This window comes from Dipodomys merriami, unplaced genomic scaffold, assembly GCF_024711535.1.
Source record: "Dipodomys merriami isolate MVZ:Mamm:240054 unplaced genomic scaffold, mDipMer1.0.p SCAF_7, whole genome shotgun sequence".
In the NCBI taxonomy this organism is placed as follows: Eukaryota; Metazoa; Chordata; class Mammalia; order Rodentia; family Heteromyidae; genus Dipodomys; species Dipodomys merriami.
The window spans coordinates 54,220,957-54,247,900 of NW_027206290.1; the positions used below are offsets into that span (position 1 = coordinate 54,220,957).

At 43.4% G+C, this 26,944-nt stretch overlaps 1 protein-coding gene and 1 long non-coding RNA gene across 6 annotated transcripts in view; one reads left to right on the forward strand and one right to left on the reverse strand.

Annotated features, from left to right (window-relative positions):
* Positions 1 to 16,337, forward strand: part of LOC138816681 (uncharacterized) — a 50,133-nt gene extending 33,796 nt beyond the window's left edge. Inside the window, exons 2-3 of the long non-coding RNA XR_011368712.1 lie at positions 11,610 to 11,731; positions 15,682 to 16,337. This is a non-coding gene — a long non-coding RNA (uncharacterized lncRNA). The remainder of the gene's footprint in view (positions 1 to 11,609; positions 11,732 to 15,681) is intronic.
* The window catches only part of Rin2 (Ras and Rab interactor 2), a 197,271-nt gene that overhangs the window by 25,764 nt on the left and 144,563 nt on the right, over positions 1 to 26,944 (reverse strand). For all 5 annotated transcript variants that reach the window (XM_070006668.1, XM_070006667.1, XM_070006669.1 and 2 more), the window contains 5 exons: positions 23,359 to 23,551; positions 20,116 to 20,227; positions 16,716 to 16,788; positions 10,225 to 10,316; positions 4,691 to 5,827 (listed from right to left, as the gene is read on the reverse strand). In XM_070006668.1, the coding sequence (XP_069862769.1) occupies positions 4,691 to 5,827; positions 10,225 to 10,316; positions 16,716 to 16,788; positions 20,116 to 20,227; positions 23,359 to 23,551 (1,607 nt within the window). The remainder of the gene's footprint in view (positions 1 to 4,690; positions 5,828 to 10,224; positions 10,317 to 16,715; positions 16,789 to 20,115; positions 20,228 to 23,358; positions 23,552 to 26,944) is intronic.

A 26,944-nucleotide genomic window follows, 5' to 3' on the forward strand; every position in this document is an offset into this window, starting at 1 on the left:
CCTGAGTTCAAGCACCAGGACTGGAAAAAACAAAAACAAAAAACCAAAATCACAGAAGTAGACGAGTATTTCAAGTGGTAGATTGATAGTCTTGAGCAAAAATGCCAAGAGAGCACAAGGACCTGAGTACAAGCTGCAGTGCCAGTATAAAACCAAAACAAAACACTCTTGTTGTGGGCAAATTAATGATTTCTTTGAAATATATGGGAATTGAGTTTAATTCTACTTCTTCAAATAATTAAAATGCTCTTTGGAGAAAACACACATGTTAGTTTACAGCAACTAAAGAAAAAATAGTTTGTCTTGGATTTTTTTTTGTTTTTTATTTTTACTGTTGACATTTAGAAATGTGAACAGTTGGCTGTTTCAAATCACTACTGAGACTCTGCTGTGAATCATGTAAAATAGAAAATTTGTGATTACTAACATTTTTTGTTTTTCTTGAATCAAGTTTGAAAACAAGAGGGATTTCTTAAGATTGATTTCAAATTAGAAATTAAAAATTTAAATTGTTTAAACAGGGATACAGGTGGACCCATTGCTACAATGAGATGTACAAGATGTATGTCAAAAAATGAACTTTACAACTTTGGCGGGGGGGGGGAGGGATGGAAAGTGAAGGGGAAACAAAGGAGGAGGCAACAATGCTTGATAAGAAATGTACTCATTACCTTGCTCATGTAATTGTAACCTCTCTGTATGGTATTTTCACAAGAAAAAACAAAGTAATACAAGTAAAAAAAAAAGAAATGAAAAAAATTATAAAAATAAAACCACCGCAATATTTGCACAAAAGGAGATACTGTTACCAGGAATGTTGGCTAAATTTCCCCTACTGGCTGAAAAAGGGCAAACCAAGGAAGGTATGATATGAAAGCCCACCAATGAGGACCAAATGTTGGGGTAATAAGTAATGTCACAAACACTTATACCCCACAGTAATGAGTCTAACTCACTCTCCCCATGAAGGAACTGACCCCAGAGCCTTTTGTAGGGCCTCAAAACTATGTATGCTTCTGGTTAAAACACTGGTTTATTCCTCCACATACTACTTTGGAGGTGGGGGTGACAGCTGTCCAGGGGTAATCTGAGTCGCTCAGGACGGAAGAAAGAGCTGGGTCACACAGAAACTGGTCCATATCTCACCCTCACTGACTTAGTTCTCCAACCAGGACACCAAGCTGGTATTAGACCATTAATCTCAAGACCAAGAATCTCAAAATGGCAGGACTTTTGAGCAGAAGTACTCCCAAAGGACAATCTAACTAAAGACAAAACTCTCTACGGTAGGACATAACCACTACCATGGCAGTTTTAATTTCTGAGCTTGATTCGCGAGGACATGGTTAGTACATGAGATTGAATTAGAACAATTTTCCCTCCATTGTCTTTCCTTTCTGCAATGGAAGAAACACCTTTTGAAAAAGACAAAATAGCACCATCTCCATACATGAAAGAGATCTATCTGTATTCAAAAGGTCATTTCTCACCTATGAATAGCTGTGCTTTCATCCTGTGAGGACTTAACTCCAGTAAATGCTGAGTCCTACTTGCTTGACTTCAAAATGGAGGTTGGGGAAATCGGTCTAGGCTTTAAGCTAGAATTCCTGTCTCCTTGTTCAGAGCCAGGTCCTCCAAAAATGGTGGTAACGGAAGACAGGACTAGCTTTCTTTTAGAACAGAGAAATCCCACTGACATTCTTAGAAAGCCTACGAGCATTTGTAGACACCTGTTCCGAGCCAGTTGGAGGCTTGAGATTCTGGAGATAACATTCAGAGGAAAGACTCTGGTGTTTTCCCAGTGAGACTTGGTAGGAATGAGCTGAGATGAATTGAATGCTTCCCTATGTGCCCTAGTAGTACCCACTGATCCAAATTCTATCCATCTTGGCCTTTTGTTGACACCTTAACAGTATTTAAAGAAATATATGAGTCTCAAAGGTGCCAATGTGTTTGCAATAAGTGTGTGTGTGTGTGTGTGTGTGTGTGTGTGTGTGTGTGTGTGTGTGTGTGCCAGTCCTGAGGCTTGACCTCAGGGCTTGGGCACTGTCCCCAAGGTTAGTGCTCTGCCACTTGAGCCACAGCTCTACCTCTGGCTTTTTTGGTCGTTTATTGGAGTTACGAGTCTCACAGACTTTACTTGCCCAGGCTGGCTTTGAACTGCAATCCTCAGATCTCAGTCTCTGGAGTACCTAGGATTACAGGCATGATCCCCTGGCATCTGGCTTACAACACTTTTCTAAGTGAGCCTTTTATTTAGGAGTATGTAAGACAGACAACTAGAATGTTCTTGTCAGTCTGAATCTAGTAACTCGCTCTCTAATAAGGAGACTGGCTTTCGAATAATTAGGGTCACATTTTCCTTCCCTGTGATGGGTCGGCCTCTGTTCCCCTGATCTTCCCCTTACTTTCACAAGCCCAGCACTTTCATTATACTTTCAAAATAGAATGGTGTTTCATCAGCGAACAACAGGACAAACTGCCTGCTTAATGCAAAGTTAGGGTGACACTGATCAAGATGCACTGTACTCATAAATTGATATGCGGAATTGAAATACCTTTGTATAACTATATAAAGATAAAATAGCAATAATTAATAATTATTAATAGTAAACGCAAGTTGGATGTGGTAGTGCATGCTTGTAGTCCTAGCTACTCTGGAGGCTGAGGCAGGAAAGTTGTTGGAGTCCAGGAGTTCAAGGTCAGCCTCATCAATATAGGGACACCTGATTTCAAACCAACAAAATCCAACCAATGCAAAAGCATGATACTGTTTCCAGAGGTTCTGTGAACATCTCGACAAGGGGTCACTCTATTGTAACAACAGTCTGTGGCTCCTGATTACAAAACAAACATAAGCAGCAATAGAGAGACACAGTTAGAAAAACAGGGTCTATGATGACCCAGAAGTTCAAGTGCAACCCTTGCTAGCTACCAGTTGTTTCAGCCGTAGAGGGAATGGCTTCATAGTACCCATCCCTGCCTTCCTCTGCCTGGCTTCTCAGAGAAGCACCACATATGTCAGCTGCCCTTCTCACTGGGACCTTAGATCTGGAATTCAAAGCGGCCATGTGTGTAATTTTTGGCAGGCTTTTGAAGAAAATGAGCCCTTGAGCTCCCAGAACAAATACCCTATCTGAACTTAATTACAAAAGGAGCTGGTGGGAGACCTTCCCAGGACCCACCTTGGATTGGAGCTTAAGACATCAGTAGGGAAGCAAAAGCGGAAGTCCTGTTCCCTTAGGAGCCCCTCCTCCGGGGGCTGGCTGGCTCTGCCTGCACATAGCTCAGGCCTGACATCAGTGCCAGGCAGCGCCTGAGAGGAAGCTTTGCATGCAGGTCAGGGTCCCTGTTAATACTGAGAGCGGGTCTCCCTTGAGATGGAGCTGTAAGAAGACCAGGGTAAAAAGGCAGTTTGTGTAGATCGTTCCTGCCACCTTCTGAAGTCTCCTGACCAAGTCTCAATTGGCACTCATATTACAAAGACCCATTCCTCTTAGCCATTCACTTTAGCTTCAACCACGCCCTTATCATCTGGGCTTAGTCAAACCACAGCAAGAAAACAAACAAGGCTTTGATTTTTCAGTGAGCAAATGAACTAGCTGCTTAAAGGAAAAGGGGAGGGGGGGTGGGGCGGGAGAGGAGAGTGCATGCTCATATACTCTACCACATAGTGTTTACTACTTTCCACAAACAGACCCAATCAGAAGGAAGAAATTTGGGTTTCACTTCTGAACTGCTTGGGAATGTTTAGAAGCTTTTTGGCTGCAGTGCCCAGTGAATGAAGTCTCAGATTAACCTTTTAGAGTCAACCTTCTGATTAAAACAACAACAACAACAACAAAAAACCCTTCAATGTTCTGGCGGGGGGGGGGGGGGGGGGGAGGTAGGGGAAGGCTGCTTGCCAAATTCAAATTTGCCTTGGCCAGCCACTTGCCAAAGTAACTATTAACAATCCAGCCCTTCAATGAGGTTATAAAGAAAGTATTTCCCCTTGACTTTAGAGAAAACGCCTTTCATATGACCTCCAAACTATGTTACTTATTTAAAGGTATACCAAATAAATTTGGCTTTCCCACTTTTTTTTTCTTGCTCCAGAGCAAATGGGTCAAAATGCCAGTAATGTGTGATTCCTCTTGGAACAGAAGGACAGGGTCCCAGAATCTAGGCATAAGTCCTGCTCTGCTTACTGAGTTCGTGTTTGTACCCAGGTGTGCTCAGGGCAGCAACGGATGGCTTTGGCTCCCTGATCTTTGTATTCTCTGAATATATGCTACACCTCTGTGGAAAACTGGCTCCCCAAATAATGCGGAACAAAACATCCACTGCCTCTTAGAAGACAGGAAAAAAATACCTGGGTACCTGTGCAGGCTACAGAAACATACACTTTCGACCTAACTGCCGTAGTACCTCCGCTGCCTCTTGGAACCACCAGAGTGACACAGACTATATCCTTGAGCAAAGTCCAATTCCAATCACTCACTCCAGAAAAGGTTTTTCAGCCTGGTAACGCAGCAGCTGCCTAAAGAAGTTACGCTTTTCCAATTCAGATGAGGTGAGACTTTTGTGTCTTTTTTTTCTTTTTCAACTTTGGAGAAACTGCATCCCAAGTAACTAACTAGGTAGGCTATTTGATAAGGGAACAGATTTTTATATTTGGAAGATGGGGGAAGGGGAAACGAGTACTTACCAATTTGGTCTTCGGGGATCAGAGACTCGATGGGGGGATCCAGCTCAGAGCTCTGAGCCAAATAATTTTTGACCTGGGTCATGAATTGCCGGATGGTCTGCAGCAGGTCAGTGCTGGACACATGGCATTCCTTGTTCTCTTGCAGGAAACTCACGTAATCCTGTACCAGGCATCCAAAATAAGTACATTTGTCCCGAGACAGCTCTGCGATCCTGCGGACCATCCGTTTCTCCGGGGTCATGAAAGAGCTAAACACCCCACTCATCTTTCGGAGCTGGGACTTGACCAGTTTGGGCAGCACAAAGGAGCTGTTCCTTTTCTTTTTGGATTTGATGGGGGGTGCCATGGTCTCTTGATCACTCTCCCCTTCATAGTCTTCCAGGCTGCTGGTGGTGTCGGCCTCATAGCCATACAGAGGCATGCTCCGGTCAAACTCCAAGGAGTCGGAGGAGGAAGTGGAGAGACTCATGTCGCTCAGCCTCTGCCGGCCTCCTCCATGGCATGGAGGCTGTGATTCAGAGCAGGGAGGCTGGGCTCTTGTGCAATGCCCCGGGGCGTCCTCAGGCGGGGCTCCACCTGCACGGCCAGCTGTGCCCAGCTCCAGCTCTGGGCTCAGCCCCGGCCCACGGACGGTCAAGGTCTTTGCGCTGTCTTCAGCTTCCAGAAAAGAAGCCTGCTTCTTCAGGCGGGGTGGAGGGATGGGAGTTGGTTTCCTTCCAAGCTGAGCTACGTTCCCATGTTTGTTATGGTTGACTGTTTCTGGCATGCTCGTCTGGGTTTCAGTCCTGGACAGCCCAGGGCTTGTGTGGAGACTATTAATAGCGGGTGGTGGGGGCCTGGGTGGGGGGGACCGAGGCCTCTCAGTGCCATTCGCATTGGGAGTCCTTGTGCTGGGCCGTTTGAAGCTTCCACTGAGATCCTGGCTGTGCACTTTCAAGAAAAGAGGATTAATAAAACACAAGGCTCCGTTGGTCTGGCTGCACTCCAGCTCTGAAGGCGTTCTGGTTTTTATAGAATGCACTCCATTTATAAGGCAGAGCTGACTCGAGGAGGCAGGGCAGATGGGGTCCCAGGAGAGAGGCCTATGGGGAGGTGGAGGATTTGGGGGTTTGTTGTCAGCTGAGGAGCTCCAAAAATCTGAAAGTCATTACCAGCAAACACAAGAATGTAAATACAGTACACTTGGGCCATTCCTTCACAAATCAAAAGTCACAACGCATACTGTAAAACAACGGGCTTGGGAGCAGAGAGGCTGCACCTCCTTTCTTTTCATTGTTCTTGTTTTGCTTTTTAATTTTCAACTTATTATTATTTCTTATTTCTTATTATTTATTTATTCAGAGCCTGGATACTGTCTCTTGGCTTTTTAGCTCAAGGCTAGGGCCTACTATTTGAGTCACAGCTCCACTTCCACCTTTTTGCTGGCTAATTGGAGATAAAAGTATTATGGGGGGCTGGGAAGGTGGTTCAGTGGTAGAGCGCTTGCCTTGCATGCATGAAGCCCTGGGTTCGATTCCTCAGCACCACATAAGCAAAAAGAAAAAAAAGCCGGAAATGGCACTGTGGCTCAAGTGGTAGAGCGCTAGCCTTGAGCTGAAGAGCTGAGGGACAGTGCCCAGGCCCAGAGTTCAGGCCCCACGACCAGACCCCCCCCCCAAAAAAAAGTCTTACAGACTTTTCTGCCCAGGATGGCTTTGAACTGCAGCCACCCTCAGATATCTATGGGCATGAGCCACCAGTGCCTGGCTCTGTTCTGCTTTTCTTGCATTTCTTTACTGGAAAGGGAATAAGGATTTCCAGGCCCAGCTATGAATTCCCAGGAAGGCTCCAGGGGCCTCTCAGTCCTGGAGAAATGTTGGCCAACCATCAGAGGACTCCAGGCCAACCTTCCTTCAGGTATGTCAGAAGGAAAAAAAAAACTAAAACAAAACAAACATAATTACTGTATAAATAATTACTGTATAAACTCAGAAATGGCCATCTGGGCTCCTGGACTTATTTTCCAAAAACCGAGTCAGCTCAGAAAGTAACACCACCCTTTCCAATCAGCCTCTCTCTCCTGGGATGCCCTTTGTGGAGGCTGCCAACCATGGAATTGAGCCTCCAAGTTCCTTTTTAAACCCTAGGAGCAGCAGCTGGGCCTGGGGATGTTACACAATCTGCCTGATTTTTGTGTGTGTCTGTGTTTTTTTTTTTCAAACATATTCAGCATTAAATCCCAAAGAAGAGGAAAAGAATACTCATGGGTACCATCAGCAAAAAGGAAAAAAAAAAAAAAACACGCCAGCAAGCTTATACAAATACTAAGTACAATTTCAACCATTTATCTTTGTGGTTTATTGGCCTTCCTTCCTCATCCTATAACCTCCTTCCTAAGGGCTATAAATATTCAACACACATTCCCTCTGTTACTGGGTCTCCTCTTATAGAAAAGCCTCCGTTTCCTGTCCAAACTGAGAGAGGCAGTGAGGATGATTATATGTCTGCTACAATTTCCAGTTGAATAGGTTGTATTAATTCTTTATCTTTCATCTTTTATTTGCTGTGTTTACCTGAGCTGTTTTCTTATGGACTCTGAATGGCTGATCACAAGGAACTAGAAAGAAGTTTACCTTGGGAGTCCTACAGCCTATCCTGTGTGTGTTGGTGACATGCCTCATGTTGGTGTGAGGCCTTTCTTATATCCTTCCTGCCTTTCCCTCTACTTCTGGGCTATCCAATCTAAGAGCCAGTAGACACAGGTAGCCAGTAGGCATCTGGAAAGTAGTTGGTGCTAAGGAGCTCAATGTTCAGTTTCATTTCATCTAATATAAAATTTAAAAATGGATGCTTGATTCAGTTATTGGGAAGCCAGTTACTGGCATTTAGTTATCAGAATCTACTTTTTCTACTGTCAACTGAATGAAATATAAACACATATCACCTATTTCTGATGAACGTTTGAGAATTGAATCTCGATAGTATCAGCATACACACACATTGGATTTCAGATACCTAGTATTATATAGGCAGAATGTGAAGTATACTAGGAGTATTTTTAAAATTGCTTATATTGATTACATATTAGATTATATTTTGTATGTATTATATTTAATGTAATAGGTCATTAAGATTAATTCAATACATAGCTATTTTTAAAAAATGTAACTACTAGAAAATTTAGAATTACACATAGGCTTATCTTATGCCTCTATTAGTCTACATAGAAGGGTTAGGAAGAGCTAGTTTCTCTGCTTAGATGATTTTTTTTTTCCTGGCTTGTCCTGGGGCTTGAATTTAGGCCCTGGGAGCTGTCCCTGAGCTTCCACCCCACCCCCCCGCCCCCGAAGGATGGTGCTTTAACACTTGAGCCATAGCTCCATTTTTGGCTTTTTGGTACACAAGAAATAAGAGTCTCACAGCCTTTTCTGCTGGGCTTGGTTTGAACTGCAATCCTCAGATTCCAGCCTCCTGAGTAGGATTACAGGCATGAACTACCAGTGGCGGCCACTGCTTAGATTTCTACTATTACAGTTGTATGGCCTTTTAAGGCATAGAATACTTAATTCTCATGTGTATTTATACTTCCCATGTAGCCTGTGAACCTTACTAATCAACGGAGGAGACCACATGAACCTTCAAGCCCTTGTGTAGGGCATCCTGCCTGCCACATAGCAAACCCTTAAGAAATACTTGCTGGATGAATAAGTGGGCGCAGAATTTTAAAATGTGTGTCTCTACCCTAAATGGATATTGGGCAATTAAGCATCACACGTTGAATGTTTATTCATTAGATGAAATTCACTTCTGACCACTAGAACAAGCTACTTTTGTTGTTATCTTTGCCTGCTACCAGCACCATCTTATTTCTTCTGTGTGTGTGGTAGGGGAATGGGAGGGCAGAAGTGGCACTTGGACTTGAACTCAGGGACTTGTGCTCTTGTTTGGCTTCTTTGCTCACAACTGGTGTTGTACCACTGAAGCCATACTTCCAAGTCTGACTTTTCTGCTGGTTACTTGAAGATGTGAATATAGTGGATTTGTGTGCTCAGCTAGGTTTGAACCATGATGCCCACATCCCAGTCTCCCGAGTAGCTAGAATTACAGGTGTGAGGAACCTGGGATCAAGCACCATCCTTCAGGCCATGAAAGGAGCACATACTACATGCTGATTACTAAACCAGAGAAAAGAGAGACCTGGTACATGTCACTGAGAGGCCTCATCAGTGGTTGAGAACTTGTGTATCATGTGCTGGGCAAGGCCCTGGGGTTGATCCCCAACACAAAAAAGGAAAGAAAGAAGTCCTATAATAGAGTTGATTATATTCACTTCAGGAACCTTTTAATTACTCTTCCAAGGAGGGAAGGACTTAATCACAAGAGAATCAATAACTTTTCAGTAGGGACATTTCCATGGTTCTGCTACTCCCCTCCCAAGATTCTCTTTCCCAATTTTATTACCCAGAAAGGCATCAGACACATGTGGCAATCCTCTTGAAGCAATCAAAGTTGCAGAAAGAAATAGGGAGCTTAAAAGATTTTCCCCTTTTCATCTAGGGGAAGGGCTATTTTTCCCCTCCTCAAAGCTAAACCCACACAGATTCCTCAAAAGCAAGGGGACAAAGGAATCCAACTGGGCATGTGACGTGACTTGATCCATTGTCAACCTCTGCCTGCCAGCACTGTGAGCACTCTGGAGCATCAGTAAGGGGACAGAGAGGAGGAAGCAAATCCCAGCTATCAAAGCAAGGATTCTTGGCCAGGCAAGGGTCATGACCCACAAGAGCAGGGTGGGAATTTAACAGTAGGAGGGAGAGCAAGACAGATGTTATTTGAGATGCTTTCATGCTTGGATCCCTCAAAGCTCGGAGATGAGCTGGGTGCCGGTGGCTCACGTCTGTAATCCTAGCTACTCAGGAGGCTGAGATCGGAGGATTGGTTCAAAGCCAGCCTGGGCAGGAAAGTCTGTGAGACTCTTATCTCCAATAAACCACTAGAAAGCCAAAAGTGGTGCTGTGGCTCAAGCGGTAGAGCGCTCGCCTTGAGCTGAAGAGTGCAGGGACAGCGCCCAAGCCCAGAGTGCAAGCCCTACAACCGAACAAAACAAAAAACAAAGCTCAGAGGTGCCATGTGTGTTCCCAGGTCTCGCTCAAAATTAAAGACCATACACATGATATGCACATGGACTTCTCTTTTTGCTAAGCACTGCCTTCCCTCAGGCAAAATTCTAAAAGAAAAGACAGTCCCTGACAGATGTCAAAGGTCTACGTTGATACAACAGGATCTCAACACCTGGGTACCCCTAAAACCACAGACAATAAAGCCAGTGAGATTTGGAAGTAACCAGTTTTGGAGTTGGCTGAACATTGGACCTGGAAAAAACAAAGTCCTAAAAAGCATGATCCAGCGACCTTATGGACCTAAAAGGTTGGATTCTTTAGAATCATATCATAGGTGTAATTGGCACAGCCACATAGCTGTAGCCAGCCCCATAATAATGCAGCTTGCTCTATGACCTCATTTTAAAGTAGACCTGGGATTGGGTACCCACTTACTTAGTCCCAGTTGGGCTAGTTCTTCAAGCTGAGCCTCGGTCTTGGCTGTGGAAATGGCGTAGGGCAACTTCAAGGTGAATGGCAGAACATCCCTGATTTTTCAGAAAAAAAGAAAATGTTTATAATTATGGGTCTGATTTCTATCTGGTTGCATTCATTTTTCATCCTCGACGTGCTTTAAATGGTCTAAAATGTCCAAAGTACAAACCACACCACATCATATCTAACCATGACTACTCTTTACTGGTGGCAAGACTGAATACTCACTGCCAGTGCTATCATACTCACAACAGGCCAGGAGACAAGCATGCTTGAATCTCTCATCTGAGCAGCTAACGCTGGAAGTGATTATGAGAATAGCTACTATGTTGGTAGATCTGTCACACCTATAAAACACTAGGTACTAATTTGCTAGATGCCTATCTGAATGTCGGGCTCCAACACCCTGGACAGGAATGTGTGATAATCCTAAATCTTTATACACAGCAGGCTTTCAGTGAAATTTCTGGTTTCACCTGTGACATTTCCCAATTGGAGACCACATATTGTCTTCTATGTGCTGAAAACTAAACTCTCTCCTATATTTGAAGGCAGATCTCTCACTTTAACATACACAAGAATTCCCTTGTTAGATTGCATATGTAATTCAGGAGGTGTGGGGAGTGGACAGAGGTTGCAGATCCTGCATTTCTTAAGCTCACAGGTGATACGTGCGGCTGCCCCTCAACCATTCTTGGAAGTTATTTCATATTAACAGCTGCCCAGGCAAGGTGGCTCCAAGGGCAGCAGAGCCACATGCAGAGAGACAGCACAGAGTGACAGACAACACAGCACCAACACAGCACACAGCCCAATAGAAAGGAACCATGCTGACAGCTGAGTCCTGCCACAGCCAAGGCATCAAGTCTTGAGTAAAATGCACGGACCATGACTTGCTTCCTCAGAAAGCACAGAGGCAGATGTGACAGACAGTTACCCTTTTCATATACAAGGCTTGTGACCTTTTCATTCACAAAGCACTGGTGAATTCCCCACAGGGTTCAACACAACCCTTTGCTTGGAAGCGGTTTTGCATACATGTACAATTATTCATTGACAATGGTGACTTATCCAAGATAGGTGTTGAACATATTCTGTAGCGGGTCTGGTTTTATAAACAAAGATTTGTCATTCATTCATTGGACAAATGTTTTTGTTCATCTGGGATGTGACATTGTTCCCTGAGAACAAATCATCAGTATGCTAGTATGGAATTGCATTCCAGCGGACACCAAGGGACAATAAATATTCAATTTACAGAATACACAGGAGACACACCACTGATGCATTACATATGTGAAGGGAATCATGAGTATTGGAGGGTAACATTGAAACTTCCTGAACAGGTGGTGTTTGAAGATCGATATATGGCCAAGGAGGAAACCATGCAGGGAAGAATATTCCAAGCAGAGGAAGCCTAGCACTATGAAAAACAGCAAGGAGGCCCCTGTGTCTGGGGTGCAGTTAGGTAGGTACAAAACCTGGAACTTCTGCCTGTATTTTGTCATCACAAAATGTCTTGAAAATGTCTACTGAAGGGAGTAAGGATACCAAATGTTTGTTATTTTGTGGCATTATGAGGCAGCATTCTAGAAAGAATCAGATTAAATCTGGATGGCTGAAGAATTTTGGAACCTTTGAAGCTGTTGACAGATGGTGACAGTGTAAACAGTTGTAAACTCCATGAAAAGAATGCTGTGACACTTCATGGCATCACCAAGCTCTACTATACTGCTCACACGAAGTCAGGAGGTTATTTTTGTCCAAACATATCCAGCCCAAATCACATCTGGCGTGCAGGAGACCTTTATCTGTGCTCCAGTTGTTTCGCGCACTCTCTTCTGTGTATATTGTTTGAGATGAGGCAGGTGGAGCTATGGATGGGGGGATGGGGTAGATAGAAGCTGCTGTGTGACCTGTCAGGGCAGTGACCCTGACTACAATCTGAAATAAGGGTGAATGGGAAACAGAACTGTGCAATTCCAAAGTATCTTGCCAATATAAGTTGATATGGTCAAACTCAGCTAATTAAATCTACTTTCTTTGGACAATAGGGTAAGCAAGGGGAAGAGCACAAGCAACAACTGAGTATCCAGAGATGAAACATCACCTGACTAGTCTGGATTTTTCTAAATGACATATGATAGGAAGCCACACCTGCCATGCGTTAATGGATAGTTGTAGGCTTTGATCTACTAGAAAATTAGATGTTGTGGAATCACAACAAACAGTGAGACAGAAGGTGAACCAATGCAACAGCAATACTCACTAGCTACTATGTTGGAAATGAACTTGACAATTTTGCAGGGGAGAGGAGTAGAATGAGAGGGGAGTTGAGAGGGAGGGGTAACACTGTTTGAAAAGAAATATACTTACTGCCTTACGCAGTGAGTGTACATACAAACATGATTTATAGCTGCTTCTGGTATTAATGCTATAATTTTATTTATTAATATTTAATTTATTTTATTTAATTTTATTTATTAATAATATCATCATTTCAAAGAGAAACACAAAATGCAACAGATTTCCTCAAAGATTAAAATGGTATCTGACTTAAGGAACTGTAACCTCTCTGTAGATCACCTTTACCATAACAATAAATAAATTTAAAAAAATTAGATGTTGTATGTAAGGCCTCCCCCACTATGCCAGCTAGAAAGCATCTAGCATTGACATGTGGCTATACATGTGTGCATACAGACATTTTCTTTTACCTACATCCTACTAAAGAGACGGATCCCAATAAGAAAGCTTGCAAAAAGACAAAAATGAAATTATTATCTTTCACTCAAGAGTTTCAACATGCACAGTCTAGATTAGTTCATTTTTGTTTTATATAGTTTTTGTCCCCCTCGTGGCCGGCATTCTACTAGCTGAGCCATGCCTCCAGCCCAGGTTTTTGCTGATTAATTGGATATGGAATCTCCCTGATTTTTCAGCCTTGGCTGGCCTTGATCCTGTCATCATTCCTCTAGCTTAGCCTTCTGAATAGTGAGGATTATAATCATGTGCCAACAGCACTTACCATGCCGGGAGGAAGCTGTGATGTCTCCTATTTTCTGGGGTCACTATCATTCACCAACAGAGACAGGTGAGGTTCTGGGCACAACCCTCCGTACTTGTAGAACAGAAGTGAGCTGTGAGTGTCTGTCTGGCATAGTGGGAGAGAACTCACAACCAGTTGTGTTGGCTCTCAACCTGTGTGTAGCTGGCAGAGCTGAGTGGCAACATATGGGGCTGTGGCATTAAGGCAGGCTTGGGTTCAAATCCCATATCTGCTACTTTTTGATTAAATGATGATGGCTAAGTACCTTACGCTGTCTGAACCTTGAATCCTTCTCCACCCTAACTTACAGAGTTACTGAGAGGGTAGAGATAATGTACTTATGGTACCCGGCACAGGTCTCCCCAGTGCCCAATTATTATGGCCTACATCTCTTTAGTATTCAAAAGTGTGGCCCGAGGACCAGCAACATTGTCCTCGTACTGGGAGCTTGCTGGATATGCAGGATGTTGGCCCCATCCCTGAAGCGAATTCTGCATTTGAATGGGGTTGCAAGTGTTCTAGCACTCGATGGGATTTGAAAAGCGGCTCCCAGTCCAGTGCAGGGAGCCTTGAGGTATGGAGTGATGGCTGTGTCTGCAGCTGTGCTATCTACTGATCCAACTGGACATAGCCAGTCCTGTGCTTGAATTCTCTTGCCCATGAATACTGGATACACTGCATGAGACAATCCAATCACACTTGCAACCTCCAAACATGGATGTACAACCAACCAATGGAAAGATTTCAAAAAGTATTTTGCTAGACTGTGTCACACCAACTCACACCAAAACCACATGAGTCACATTAAAAAAGAAAAAAAAAATATCAAGACCAAGTATCTTTGCATTTTGAAAAAAATTAGGAAAATTAATCTCAGGCCTTTCTACTTGTAAAATGTCAATGGTGGAATTTTTTTTTCTGTAAACAGTTGATGGTGAGAGCATGCTTTGTAATTTCCAAAAGGCCTCCATACACTTCATATGCTTTAATTATCAGACAGCCCTGCCTGGACAGCAGGTATTCCCACCTACTTGAAACAGGAGGGACAGATGCTATCTATTCTGTGCAAATGCCAAGTAAGGTTTTATAGGCAGAAGTCTCTTTCCCAACCACAGCACAGTTTTCAATCCATGGAAAGTAAACACACCAGCCAGCTTCACCTCTGGCTGACATGTGAGCATGAAAAGTCTCCTCTGAGCTGGCTAGCTGTAGAGCAGACCAGGTGTGGGTCCCTGGGATGGGGTGGGAGGTAGGAAGGTAGATGGGTTGGGTTTGTGGGTTTATACACATTCTGTGGGACAATCCAATTATACTCACATTTGAATAATAACCAACCGAAAACCTTCAGAAGTATTTCATTAAGACTTGTGTCCCTCTATACCAGTCCTCTCTTTGGACAACATATTCCCCCCTCTTTTTTTTAAAGGGTAGGGCTAGCAGTTACCATATTATTTGGGGTGCTTCTGGCTTTCTGGAATTAGGGATGTTAAAATATTCATTTTCTTGTCAGAGCATAAAGAATTACCCTAAAATCTTTCATAGGAGGCAGTTTTGTAAGTTTTAATATAATTCCAAATGGTTGGAAATAATGGTTGGAAATAAAATGATTGTGTATTGAAAAAAAAAAAGAGGCCAAGAGCCAGTGGCTCACTCCTGTAAGCCTAGCTACTCAGGAAGCTAAAATCAGAGGATCTCAATTTGAAGCCAGCCAGGGCAGGAAAGTCTGTGATGTTCTTATCTTCAATTAACCACCAAAAGGCCAGAAGCAGAGTTGTGGATCAAGAGACAGAGTGCTAGTCTTAAGCAAAAACAAAACAAAACAAAAAACCCTAAGGGACAGTGCCCAGGCCTGAGTTCTATCCTGAGTACCAACACCACCACCCCAAAACACACATACACACACACACACACACACACACACACACACACACACACACACACACACACACACACACACACACACACACACACACACACACACACACACACACACACACACACACACACACACACACTGTATGTATTTTGCTCTGTTCAGACACTGTGAACATAGCATGGCTCCAGTCTACGTTCAGTGCCTACAGCATGCCTGGTGATTATATGTGTGTTAAGAAGGAATGTATTATTTAGCCCATTTTTAAAAGATCAAATAAAAAGAAATAATGGCAGTATTCATCTAAACAATGTTTTCGTTCTCTTAATCTGAAATTACTCATTGTCAGTAGTTGTACTTAAATGTTTACAAGCGCATTTCTTTCCACAGGCTGCAAGGATTAGTAACCAATCCAGAGAAGCAGGTGGTACTCCCTCCCACCATGGGAGGGGCTTACAGGGCATTCATTCTAAAAGCGCTCATTTTCTTCCTGCAGGTGAACAGCACTGGATTCTCCCTCTGGAAAGCACCTCCTCTTCCTCAGGCCATTTACTGTATAGCCACAGAGGCCAGAAGAGCTCAGTGCCCAGTCACCAGGGCCACCAGGTCACCTCAAGGCTAGGTTACCAGGGACAATGAGTATCTAATTCAGCCCCAGAGAAATAAACTAGCCAGCCCTTAAAGTAAACTCAACCCAAAGGAACTTCTCAGCTTCGTTTTGAGTGATTTGTGAGCTGCAACCACTGGAAAGAACTTTGGTGATATAGTTCCCTGAAGAGGTTCCAAATAGCAAACAGCAAAGTCAAGGAAGCCAAGTGAACTCTGGTGACCGGGGCAGGCAATACCAACCTATGGATAACAAACGTGTCATTTCTTCCCCACAGGAGAACATTGAGTGTGAAAAGCTGTCATTACTAGACAAAAAGAAAAATCTGTTGAGCATAATAAAAAGCTTTCTACAACTCATACCATCGTGGCACTGGATAGCATCCTGATTTGAGGCTTCAGTTCATGGAGACTATAACAATTGTTTCACTTATGAAATGAACACAAGCACCCTGACAAACCATCATGAAAAATCTGTGTGTTGGCTTAAGGAACCCACATTTGTAGAATCAGACTCCATACCCTGGAGAGATTTCAAGAATATCACCAGGGATCTTAAAATAGTCTAGGATTGAATCATTGGTTGTTTTCTGTGTATGTGTCCATTTGTATGTGTGTGTATTTGTGGTGTGTATGTGTGTGTGTGTGTGTGTGTGTGTGTGTGTGTGTGTGTGTGTGTGTTTTCTGTTTGGTGACTCCTGAGAGCAGCTTGAAGAAATAATCACATTGATGAGACCTTACATCTGGAGGGATTAGGTAGTCCTTTCCATCGTTAGCCTGGCCTTGGTAAACATTTTAAACAGTCCTTCCTTCAACATCTACTACATTTCCAGCCTCCTGGGTCCCTCCTCCCAACTCCAATCAAGATTGCATGGTGCACACCAACCAGATGCTTGAACTCATACAGAGAGGAAGAAAGCTTACCTGCTGATGCAGTAGAAAGCAATGAGCCGGAATAAATCTGCAAAGCTGATTCCTGAGCCTTCCAGGGAAAAGGCTGGAAAAGAGAGATTCCATCAAACAGCTGAGTCTCTCTGAGTTTATTTGGGGAAGGAAGAGCTGTCTAAGGGACTAGCACAGGCCCCTAAAACAAACTACTGTGTGCTTTATCAGAACCAGCTGTGAGGAGGATGCTGGTTTGGCCAGACACAGGCTGTAAACAGTCAGGGGCCCAGAGCCTCATTCCTTGACTCATGCTTAGCACATGCTCAGGAGCTTGGTAAACATACCAGGCAGACAGGCTTCAGTTGCACAACAGTTTGTTTTGTTTTGGCTTTTTGTTTTAGTTCAAAGCATAACGTTGAGCAGGAGTAAGAGGATGAGAGGCCATCACCACATGGTAAGCCTGGAGCCTATTTTGTACAGCAACTAAGCACTGGAGCTGTGAGTGGCTTGATCTCAAATCCTCATGCATTTGTCAGTCACCCTCCAGTCCATCTCTGCTGAAATTCTGCTCTTATTGCAATACTCCAAGACTTCTTGATACTCTATTTACTTAGCTTATTTAATTTTATTCTCAAGGTGATGTACAGAGGGGTTATAGTTACACATGTAAGGTACTGAGTACATTTCTTGTCAAACTTCTTACCCCCACTTAGCTTATTTTGTACTATTTTGCTTATTTGTATTGGTAACATGCATTCATCCCCTGAACATACGGTGTCATAAACAGACACATGCAGAGAAACAACAAACATGCATGTAGACCACACTCTCTCCTGTTCAGCTGGGAGGGAACTTGTTTGGGGGAAATTAACTTCTCTAAACTTCAGTTTTCTCACCTATGTATTTTCTTTACCTCTCAGAAAAGTAGTAAGATATTTTTAGAAAATGTAATAATTTACTTGAAAGCACTGTATGTAGCTGAGCACCTGTAATCCTAGCTACTCAGAGATCTGCGGACCATAGTTTGAAGCCAGCCCAGGAAGACAAATCCATAAGACTCTTATTGCCAATTAACCAGCAAAAAGCCAGAAGTGGAGCTGTGGCTTAAGTGGTAGAGCACCAACCTTGAGCAAAAAAGTTAATGGATAGTACACTTAAGCTCTGAGTTCAAGCCTTAGTGCTGGCATACACACACACACACACACACACACACACACACACACACACACACACACACACACACACACACACACACACACACACACACACACACACACACACACACACACACACACACACACACACACATATACACAATTTGCCCAAATCAATTTTTCTAATCACTTAAAGTCATTGGAGTGGATTAGGGAGTGACAGAGGTTTTATCATATTAGGGAGGAAAATTCTCATGGCCACAATGACCTTAGTGGACAGTATGGAAGGACTCACAAAAATGGACTATACTTCTAGAAGAAAAAGAAAGTAGCTTGTAGGCCACTCATCATAGTGAACGTTGTATAGTAGAAACATTTTTAAAAACATTGAGGGTCAGGCCCTGATGGCTTATACCTGTAATCTCAGCTAATCGGAGGGCTGAGATCTGAGATCTGAGGCTCAAAGCCACCTCAGGAAGGGAAGTCCATGAATCATTTATCTCCAGTTAACCACCAAAACAAAACAAAAAGCCAGAAATGGAGCTCTAGCTCAAGTGGTAAAACACTAGTCTTGAACATAGAAGCTCAGGGACAGTGCCTAGGCCCTGAGTTCAAGCCTCAGGTCCAGTACTAAACTAAAACAAACAAGCAAACAAAAAAAATAGGAAGATTTATTGCTGGATGCTGGTAGCTTTTACTTGTTATCGTAGCTACTCAGGAAGCTGAGACTTGGCAGATCAAGGTTAGAAGCCTTTTATGCCTGGACAGAGAAGTTTGCAGGACTTCATTTCCAATTAACTAGCAAAAACCTTGCTAGATGCATGGCTTAAGTGGTAGAGCATCAGTAGTGAGCAAGCAAGCCAAGTGAATGAAAGGCCCTGCTCCAGCAAAAACAAAAATTTATGCTGGTCATGTATGTTCATCCATAATCTCAGCACTCAGGAGACTAAGGCAGTAAGACTGTGATTCCAAGACCAGACTGGGATATATAGCAAGACCGTGTCTCAAAAAAACAAAACATGACAGCCAAACAAACCAATCAAATAAACAATCAAGAATAACACACATATAATATTTGTCATTGTTTGGTTGGCCAACTTAAATGTCAACTCAGAATCTCTTAATGAGTTTAATATAAATTCACCATTAATTAATTGTCTTCAAAACAGTGGATCTGAAACCTGTTTCTGGATTACCTTTCCATGGATTTTCCAATACTGGCCAGTTCTGCCTTCTTAGGTAGATGGAGTTCCCTGGCATCCTTGACCCTGTGAGTTCTAGTTTTACCCTTGACCCAGAAGCAGATCACAGGGGCTAGCATACTTGACATCTGCTAGAAATGTACCCTCCAGAGATTAGCAGTTAAAGATGATGTGGCTGGGAAACACTGACATCTGAGTTGAGTTTAATCTCATCTCTGCCCTGCAACTGACCTCAGTACCTTCAGATTCTTCAAATATAGAAAGAGAGGTGTACATGGGTCAGGATGGAGAAGAAATGAGCAATGGTCTCAGACATGCTTCCAGACTTGCCTCTCCTGCCTTCACCCTTCAGCTTTCAAGCCCACGATCTGCACGGAAGCCTCTGTCCTCTTTGGTGTTCAGACCCATCTTCCGATCCTTTCTTGAAGACTGGCAGTACATCAGAACTGCGTGTTCCCTTTTTTACTTAAAACTTGGCAGCCTGAAACTTCACTTTCCAATGACCAAAAACTAAACAGCAACCACAGAATAGCAGAAAGAAAAGCCATACTACTGAACATCGTCTCCCTTCAAAAGTCTAGCCAGTTATTTACCCAGCGGCCTAGATTCCACCTGTGATGACTGCGCTTCACAGAAGACTGCACAGTGATTGCCTGGAGGGAGCTCATCTGCCAGAGGACTATTAACTCACAGAGATGTGCAGACACATGCTTTATTTAGCTGTAATCCTGTCAAAGGGCTCAGGGGCTGCTTAGTCATCAGCAAAACCAGGGAACCAAATCCATACTCTATTTAACTGGGGACCAGGCAGGGAATTCAGTCTCCATTAAGCCCCTACCACATGCCCAGCAGCAGGCTGGAGACTTGATGTGCAGGTTGTTTAACTGACCTAGTCATATCTGGGACGTTACCATCACCTATCACCCCACTGCACAGATGGGCAAAATGAGGCTCTTGAGATAGGTCACAGAGTATCAGGACTCACTCATGTCTACCTGTCTCAAGGCTTCAGTTCCTTCCAGGAGACCTGGGGGACCCTTACTGAAGCCCAGTCCTGACCCTGACAAGCCACTGCTTACTTACTGTATGTGCTTTCTTTAATGGCAAACTCCTTGAGTGGGGCTCCAAATTCACAGGGCAGGCGAAGGGAGAGAACTTTCTTTTGCATTTTGGTGGACTTACGAACCAGGAAAATCTAATAGAAAGAAGAAAAAGTCAAGCTTAGGAAACATCTAGAAAACATGATTATCCTTTCATCTTATGACCATGAATAGACCTCCTTCCCAGCAGAAGTGTATGGCTTAATGGAGGACACTCTGCTGCCAGACCGAGGTGTTCTAAGAGCATGCTAAAGCATCCTTGCTTTGCTTACTGGCTTTGACCCCAAGTTCTTCATGAACCTAGCATCTCCCAATGTGCAGAAGCATTTCTGGCCTAGTAAAAATGCAAGAGATCCACAATCTCCAGTCCCTGTTGCATATAGATGTCTAAAATACAGGTAACATGCAAAACCATAGGGTGAATTGGGGGTTCATTGGCTCATGGTGTCATGAATTTGTTTTTAATAGTGAACAATTGGGAGTTGATTTGTAGTTTTAGTTGTCGCATTACAAACCTGAATTTCTAGCTTCTCTTACAAAGTGGGATCATATGGCAAGACCAGACATGAGGGCTCAGTCTTCTGCAGACACAAATGACTGCTCCATTTGGAGTTAGGGGGTAACTAACATTGAGGCTGTCTGTTGACAAGTCAGTCCACTTTTCCATAATTCCCTCTAGTTGCTACTTCTGTCTTTAGATATGTGCTTTAAACCAAACTGACTCAGGATATCATCCTAGTGTTTGTCCCTGCAGAAATAAATACACCACCATCTGACGTTGTGCACTGCATGAATCAAGGAGGCGCCACTCATCTGGCCTGCAAATCCAACAATGCTCCCTGGAGCCAGGCAGCCTTGGCTGAGTCCTTTCTTTAGTATAAAATCCTTGTTTAAAGATCTTCACCTGTCCTGTTTCCTGTTTCTTAGGGTATTTCCTCTGCATTTGGATACCTTTCTCTGTCCCTCTATCTTGCTACAGATTTCATTCTTTGCCATCAAACCTTTGTTTCTCTTCTTATGCCCAGTTCATATTTTCTAAGCTACTTTATTGGAGAGGAGGTGGGCATGAACATTGAGTCAGGAGAGGAGAGCCAAGAAGACCTGTGAGCTCTTCCCCCCCCCCCCCCCGCCCTGGCATCCATAGAGAGACATTTATGGAACTCTTCCAGCTCATTTATCTGGGTCCTCCATGCCTCTTGGCACAGCCTAACATCAAACAGGGGTTTCCTTATGTAGTATCCTATGAAAAAGGGCCAGTGCTGAGAGGCAGCATTTGGCTGCCAGAGAGAAAGCACTACTCCCTTCACAGGTGGGGATGTTAAAAGAGCCACTCCCAAACAGTGTTTCTTGCAGGATGAGACATGGGCCTAGAGACTAAATCCATCCTGTCTCCATTTCCTGTGAGTAAGCTGTACTGAAACACATTCATTTCCATAGTATTGAAGGCTACTTATGTAAGATAATGGCAGGGCCAAGTAGGTGTGACAGAGACTGCATGACTTACCATCCTTCTGCACACAACCGTTTCCTGGTCCATGCAAGAAGGCCCCACCCAGATGGAGAAAACACTCTTGCCTGGCTTGTTCCTGTGCATTTCTCCACAGGAAGGGACATAGCCTTCTCCAGGAGAGTTGGACAGGGAGGGGAATTGTTGCCTAGCAACATGGCAATGCTCTGCTTCAGAATTTTTGGTAGAAATGCAAAAGCAGATAGTTGGGAGAAATCTCAGGAGGGGATTCTCTCTACAAAGATGATCAAAGATATCATCCAGCATATTCCAAAAGAAATCTTGGTCTCTCCTCTCTTTTCCCCTCCTTTCCCCTCTCCTCTTTCTCTTCCCCTTTTTCCTCCTCTGCCCTCCTTTCCTTCTTTTCTCTTTTTTTCTTCTTATGCAGTTTCAATTTAGCACTCTGTTCCTGTGCATGCTTGGCAAGTGTTTTACCACTTGAGCCATGCCCCAGTCCTTTTGCTTTTTAGTTTATTTTCCAGACAGGGTCTCATTAACATTTTTCTTGAGTTGGCCTTGAACTGAGATCCTCCTAATCTCTGCCCAGATCTCAGATTTCAGGCTTGTTCAGCATCTCTTTTTGTTTTCAAGTACAACCAAGTAAAGGAAGACTCACCTATAAGAGAGTGATAATAGATACTCTCTGGATTTTAGGAAAATTTAAAAGCTTGGTTTTGTGCCCTGACATTACTCAGGCAGCTTCTGATGAAATTTCTTCTTGCTCTCCATCTACTTCTTAGTTTCTTTTTGTTGTCACACGTTTTAAGTGTTATTTTATCTGTGGTTATTTGTCTTTTGACAAGAAATAGACATTGTACACAAGTGCTTTCCAGTAGAAGGTTGAGCAATGATGGGCATGTCGTAAGAGCACTGAAAGGTGGCTAGGGAAGCCAAGGGACTGGATTTCCAGTTGTATTCACTTTAAGTCAGAAGAATGTACATAGCCACATGGGGCAAGAGACTAGCATACTGGGACAACACAGAACATACCAATCACTGAATAGAATTTGTTTTTAAGGTATAGCTATACATTTATGGTTTTGTGTGTGTGTGTATGTGTGTGTATGTGTGTGTGTGTGTGTGTGTGTGTGTGTGTGTGTGTGTGTTACACTGAAGACCTTGTGCATGCTAGGCAAGCACTCTACCACTGAGCTAATACCTTTCACTATGGGAGTAGTTTTCCTAAAAGGAAACAGTGGTCTTAGATAATCAGAAGCTGGTAAAACTGATGGGATTTTGAATCATATGGAAAGCCACTGAGAAAGCTGAAGAAAAAGAGGATTACCTCATTAGCAGCCACCATACACATGGTATCATATGTAAAAATTCTGAAGCTGAATGGTTGGCTATAGAGGAGTCCTAGACTCAGAATAAAAGGACAGCAGAAGGGGCAGCAGAGGACCCCAGAACCAGGTTCACCCTTGATGTCCAATCTCAACCAGTCAGGCTCAGAGTCTCTATCAAGAGCTCCTCCTGCTTACCCAGATGACCTGACACACCACTGAGCCCTGTACCTACCATGGAAACAGAGCAAATGAAGACAAATTGTGAAGAGATCTATTCCTCAGAGCTGCCTTCACAGTTTCCAGAATTTCTTTACATTGTAACCAAGGTCTAGAAGCTTGGGAAAAACTTTCTGGAACCCATTCTCAGTGTTCCTCTTTAGGACTGTAGCAGCTCTACTGGCCTGTGTCTGTCTCCCGAGGTTCTGGGCCTTACCCCTGGAGGCTGGGATTGCAGGACTTTGGCTGCTTCCTCCTCATTCAGACTCAGTTGCAGCCATATGGGGTGGGTGTGCAGGAGCCGGTCCAAGATGCTGAGCCTATTCGAGAGGCTGTCATAGCCAGAGTCACGGGGACAGGTCTTCATGTCCTTTTCCTCAGAATAACCATCATCTTTGTGTCTGACCATGCTAGGAGAAAGAGAAAGGCTGGGGTCAATGACTGCTGCCAACATCCTAGCAAGGAGACCATCCCTACAGGCTCACAGCGCAGCCCTAGCATAGTATATGCAGTATCTCATCAAGTCACAACTTTACTGTCTCGCCCAATCCAAGACTAACAATCTTGGAGGGCAAGCAGATGTTTTATTTTACTTCATATCCCTAACACTAAAGAGAACCTTTATACTCAACAGACTCAACCTTCTATTTCTAACTCCATTTTCAAAAGTTTCTGAGCATCTTAAAATATTGCTTAGTTCTGGTTGTGTCCTTGGGCATAAAACATTTCTGACTTGGAGGGCTGGGAAGGTGGCTCAGTGGTAAAGTATTTGCCTCCCATGCATGAGGCCCTGGGTTTGATTCCTCAGCACCATATAAACAGAAAAAGCCAGAAGTGGCGCTGTGGCTCAAGTGGTAAAGCCTTGAGCTGAAGAGCTGAGGGACAGCGCCCAGGCCCGGAATTCAAGCCCCATGACTGACCAAAAAAAAAAAAAAAATCTGACTTGGAGGATGGAAGTGTAAATCATAAATTCCATAAATGGCTAGCTGTGAGGTCTTAATGTTCAATAGTATCTATCATGGGAATGAACACAGCCCCTGTGAAGGCAAAACACTTATGAATATTTGATTTGCACCTAAACAGTTAGATTCTATGTCTTCTGACAAATCTAAGCACTCTCATCATCAGCTTTATTTACAACAAAACATCACAGGTCAGATGCAAGTGGTGCATATCTGTCATCCTAGCTATGCCGGAGGCTGAGATCCAGCTGATGGCAGTTCAAAGTCAGTAGAGCCAGAAGAGTCCTGAGTCTCCATTTCAACAAAAGAAGCTGGGTATGGTGGTGTAGGTCTACCATGCCAACCACAATGGGAACCAAGGGCTGGATCAGCAATAGAGTGCCTACCTCTCAAGAATGAGGCCCTGAATTCAAACCCCAGTACTTAAAAAGATAAAAAACAAGAGTCAATACCAACAATAATAAATCCAAAAAATAATGCTGAGCTATTGGTAAAACTAAACCATTAGTTGCAATGGTCCCCAAGTCTAAAAACTGATGGGTAGATAAGTACAAAGTTTTAACCTCATAACACAATACTGTTCAAGCAGAAAAAGGAGTTAAATGATGATTAAGGCTACCACATTATCAAACCTTGGAAAGATGATGCTAAGAAAGAAGCTAGGTACAGGAGGCCACACATTTACATGAACCAGAGAGGAGATCATTGCTTTGAGGAGAAGGGAGGGGAGAGAATGGGAGGGGAGGGGAGAAGGGGATGGGAGGGGAGAAGGGGATGGGAGGGGTGGGGCCAGTACCAGGTGCCAGGTTTTTTGGGGAGTGATGGAAATGCTGATGGTACAACATTGTGAATATACCCAAAATTCCTGAACGAATCATACAGTTTAGAAGAGTGATTGCTATAGTATATGAACCATGTTAATAAACCACTGACTTCCTCTGGTGTTGATAATATCAGTGAATATGTTTTAATCCCTCTTTTACAAATGAGGCCTGAGAAGGTATTGAGCTGTCCAGACTAATACATAGCTATAAAGTGGCAGAACTAAAAATCAAAACAAGGTATGGTGTCCACCCAACTTTGTAGGCAACAAGAAAGATCAGGAACACAGGACAGTTTGTAGCCACATGGTGTCTACTGTACACCAGGCCCATTTACGGACATTCTCTCATTTACTGTTACGTAGAAACATTCACATAGTATTCATAAGAACTGTGATCCCAATTTTTTAAAAGGGATAACAGGACCTAGGCAAGGCTGGCACAAGCTTGTATCCTAGCTACTAAGGATTGTGGTTCAAGGCAGCCCAGGCAGGAAAGTCCATGAGACTCTTAACTCCAATTAACTACCAAAAACTGGACATGGAGGTGTGGTTCAAGTAGTAGAATAGCACCCAGTCCCTGAGTTTAAGCCCTAACACTAGCACCAAAAAGGAGGAGGAGGAGAAGAAGAAGAAGAAGAGGAGGAGGAGGAAGAGGAGGAGGAGGAGGAGGGGGATTTTAAGATGGAAATAGGAGAACCAGACCAGCTATTTATCTCACTGAGTCATGTTTCAAGAGAGGAAGTTTCCATTCCAATTAAAGAATGCTTAGTTTTGGGTCTTTTTTCCTCTCCCACACTCAGTCCTGACACTTTTCTAGCTCTCAGGGGACAGGATACCAACACAGCCCTGGAAGAGCAAGCAGGAATGCCCTGCCTGGGTAGTTATTTCCAACCAGGCAGGCCCAGCTTGTGACATATGCAGTCTTCAAACATCAGAACTGAAACCCAAGTGTGTGGCCTGGACAAAGTCTTCAAGGCTGGTGTTGAAGCCACATGGAAGGGGAAGTGGATTCTTTTTTTTAAAGTCTTTTTAAAATATATATATAGGGCTGGGAAGATGGCTCAGAGGTAGAGTGCTTGCCTTGCATGCCTGAGGCCCTGGGTTCGATTCCTCAGTACCACATAAGCAAAATGAAAAAAGCCGGAAGTGGCGCTGTGGCTTCAATGGTAGAGCGCTAGCCTTGAGCTGAAGAGCTGAGGGACAGCACCCAGGCCCAGAGTTCAGGCCCCAAACCAGACCCCCCCCAAAAATAAAATAAATAATATATATATATATATATATATATTATTGTAAAGATACTGTACAAAGGGGTTACAGTTATATGAGTAAGGTAATGAGTACACTTCCTATCAAGCATTGTTACCTCCTCCTTTGTTTTTCTCCTGCCATCCCTTTCCTCCCCACCTCCCCAACTCCCCCCTCTCCCACCAGAAGCTGTAAAGTTCGTTTTCAAGATAGTGTCTTGGACATCTCATTGTTACAATGGGTCAACATATTTTCTTATTTCAGCATTTTGTTATTTTCCTTCCCATCCCCAAATGTATGTACAAGTTGCAGGGCACCAGAAACAAATACAGTGAAAACAGGGGTTATACCATGGGGGAAGAACATACAAAGAAACAAAAAAATCACATGGTACATTATAAGTACATTAAAAACAACAGCAACAAAGATAAAACCTCTTGTGTCTCTATCTTGGGGTGCATTTTGCTTATATGGCCATATGTACCTTTTCTGCTTGTCCTAGACATATACTAGTTATTGTGAATAAGGGAAACCATGGGAACTATGTTTCTTTGGGCCTGGCTTACTTCACTTAATATGATTTTTTCCAAGTCTTTCCATTTTCTAACAAACGGGGAGGTGTGATTCTTTCTGATGGAGGCATAGAATTCCAATTCCATTGTACACACACACACACACACACACACACACACACACACACACACACACACACACACACAAACACACACACACACACACACACACACACACACATCTCACATTTTCTTGATCCA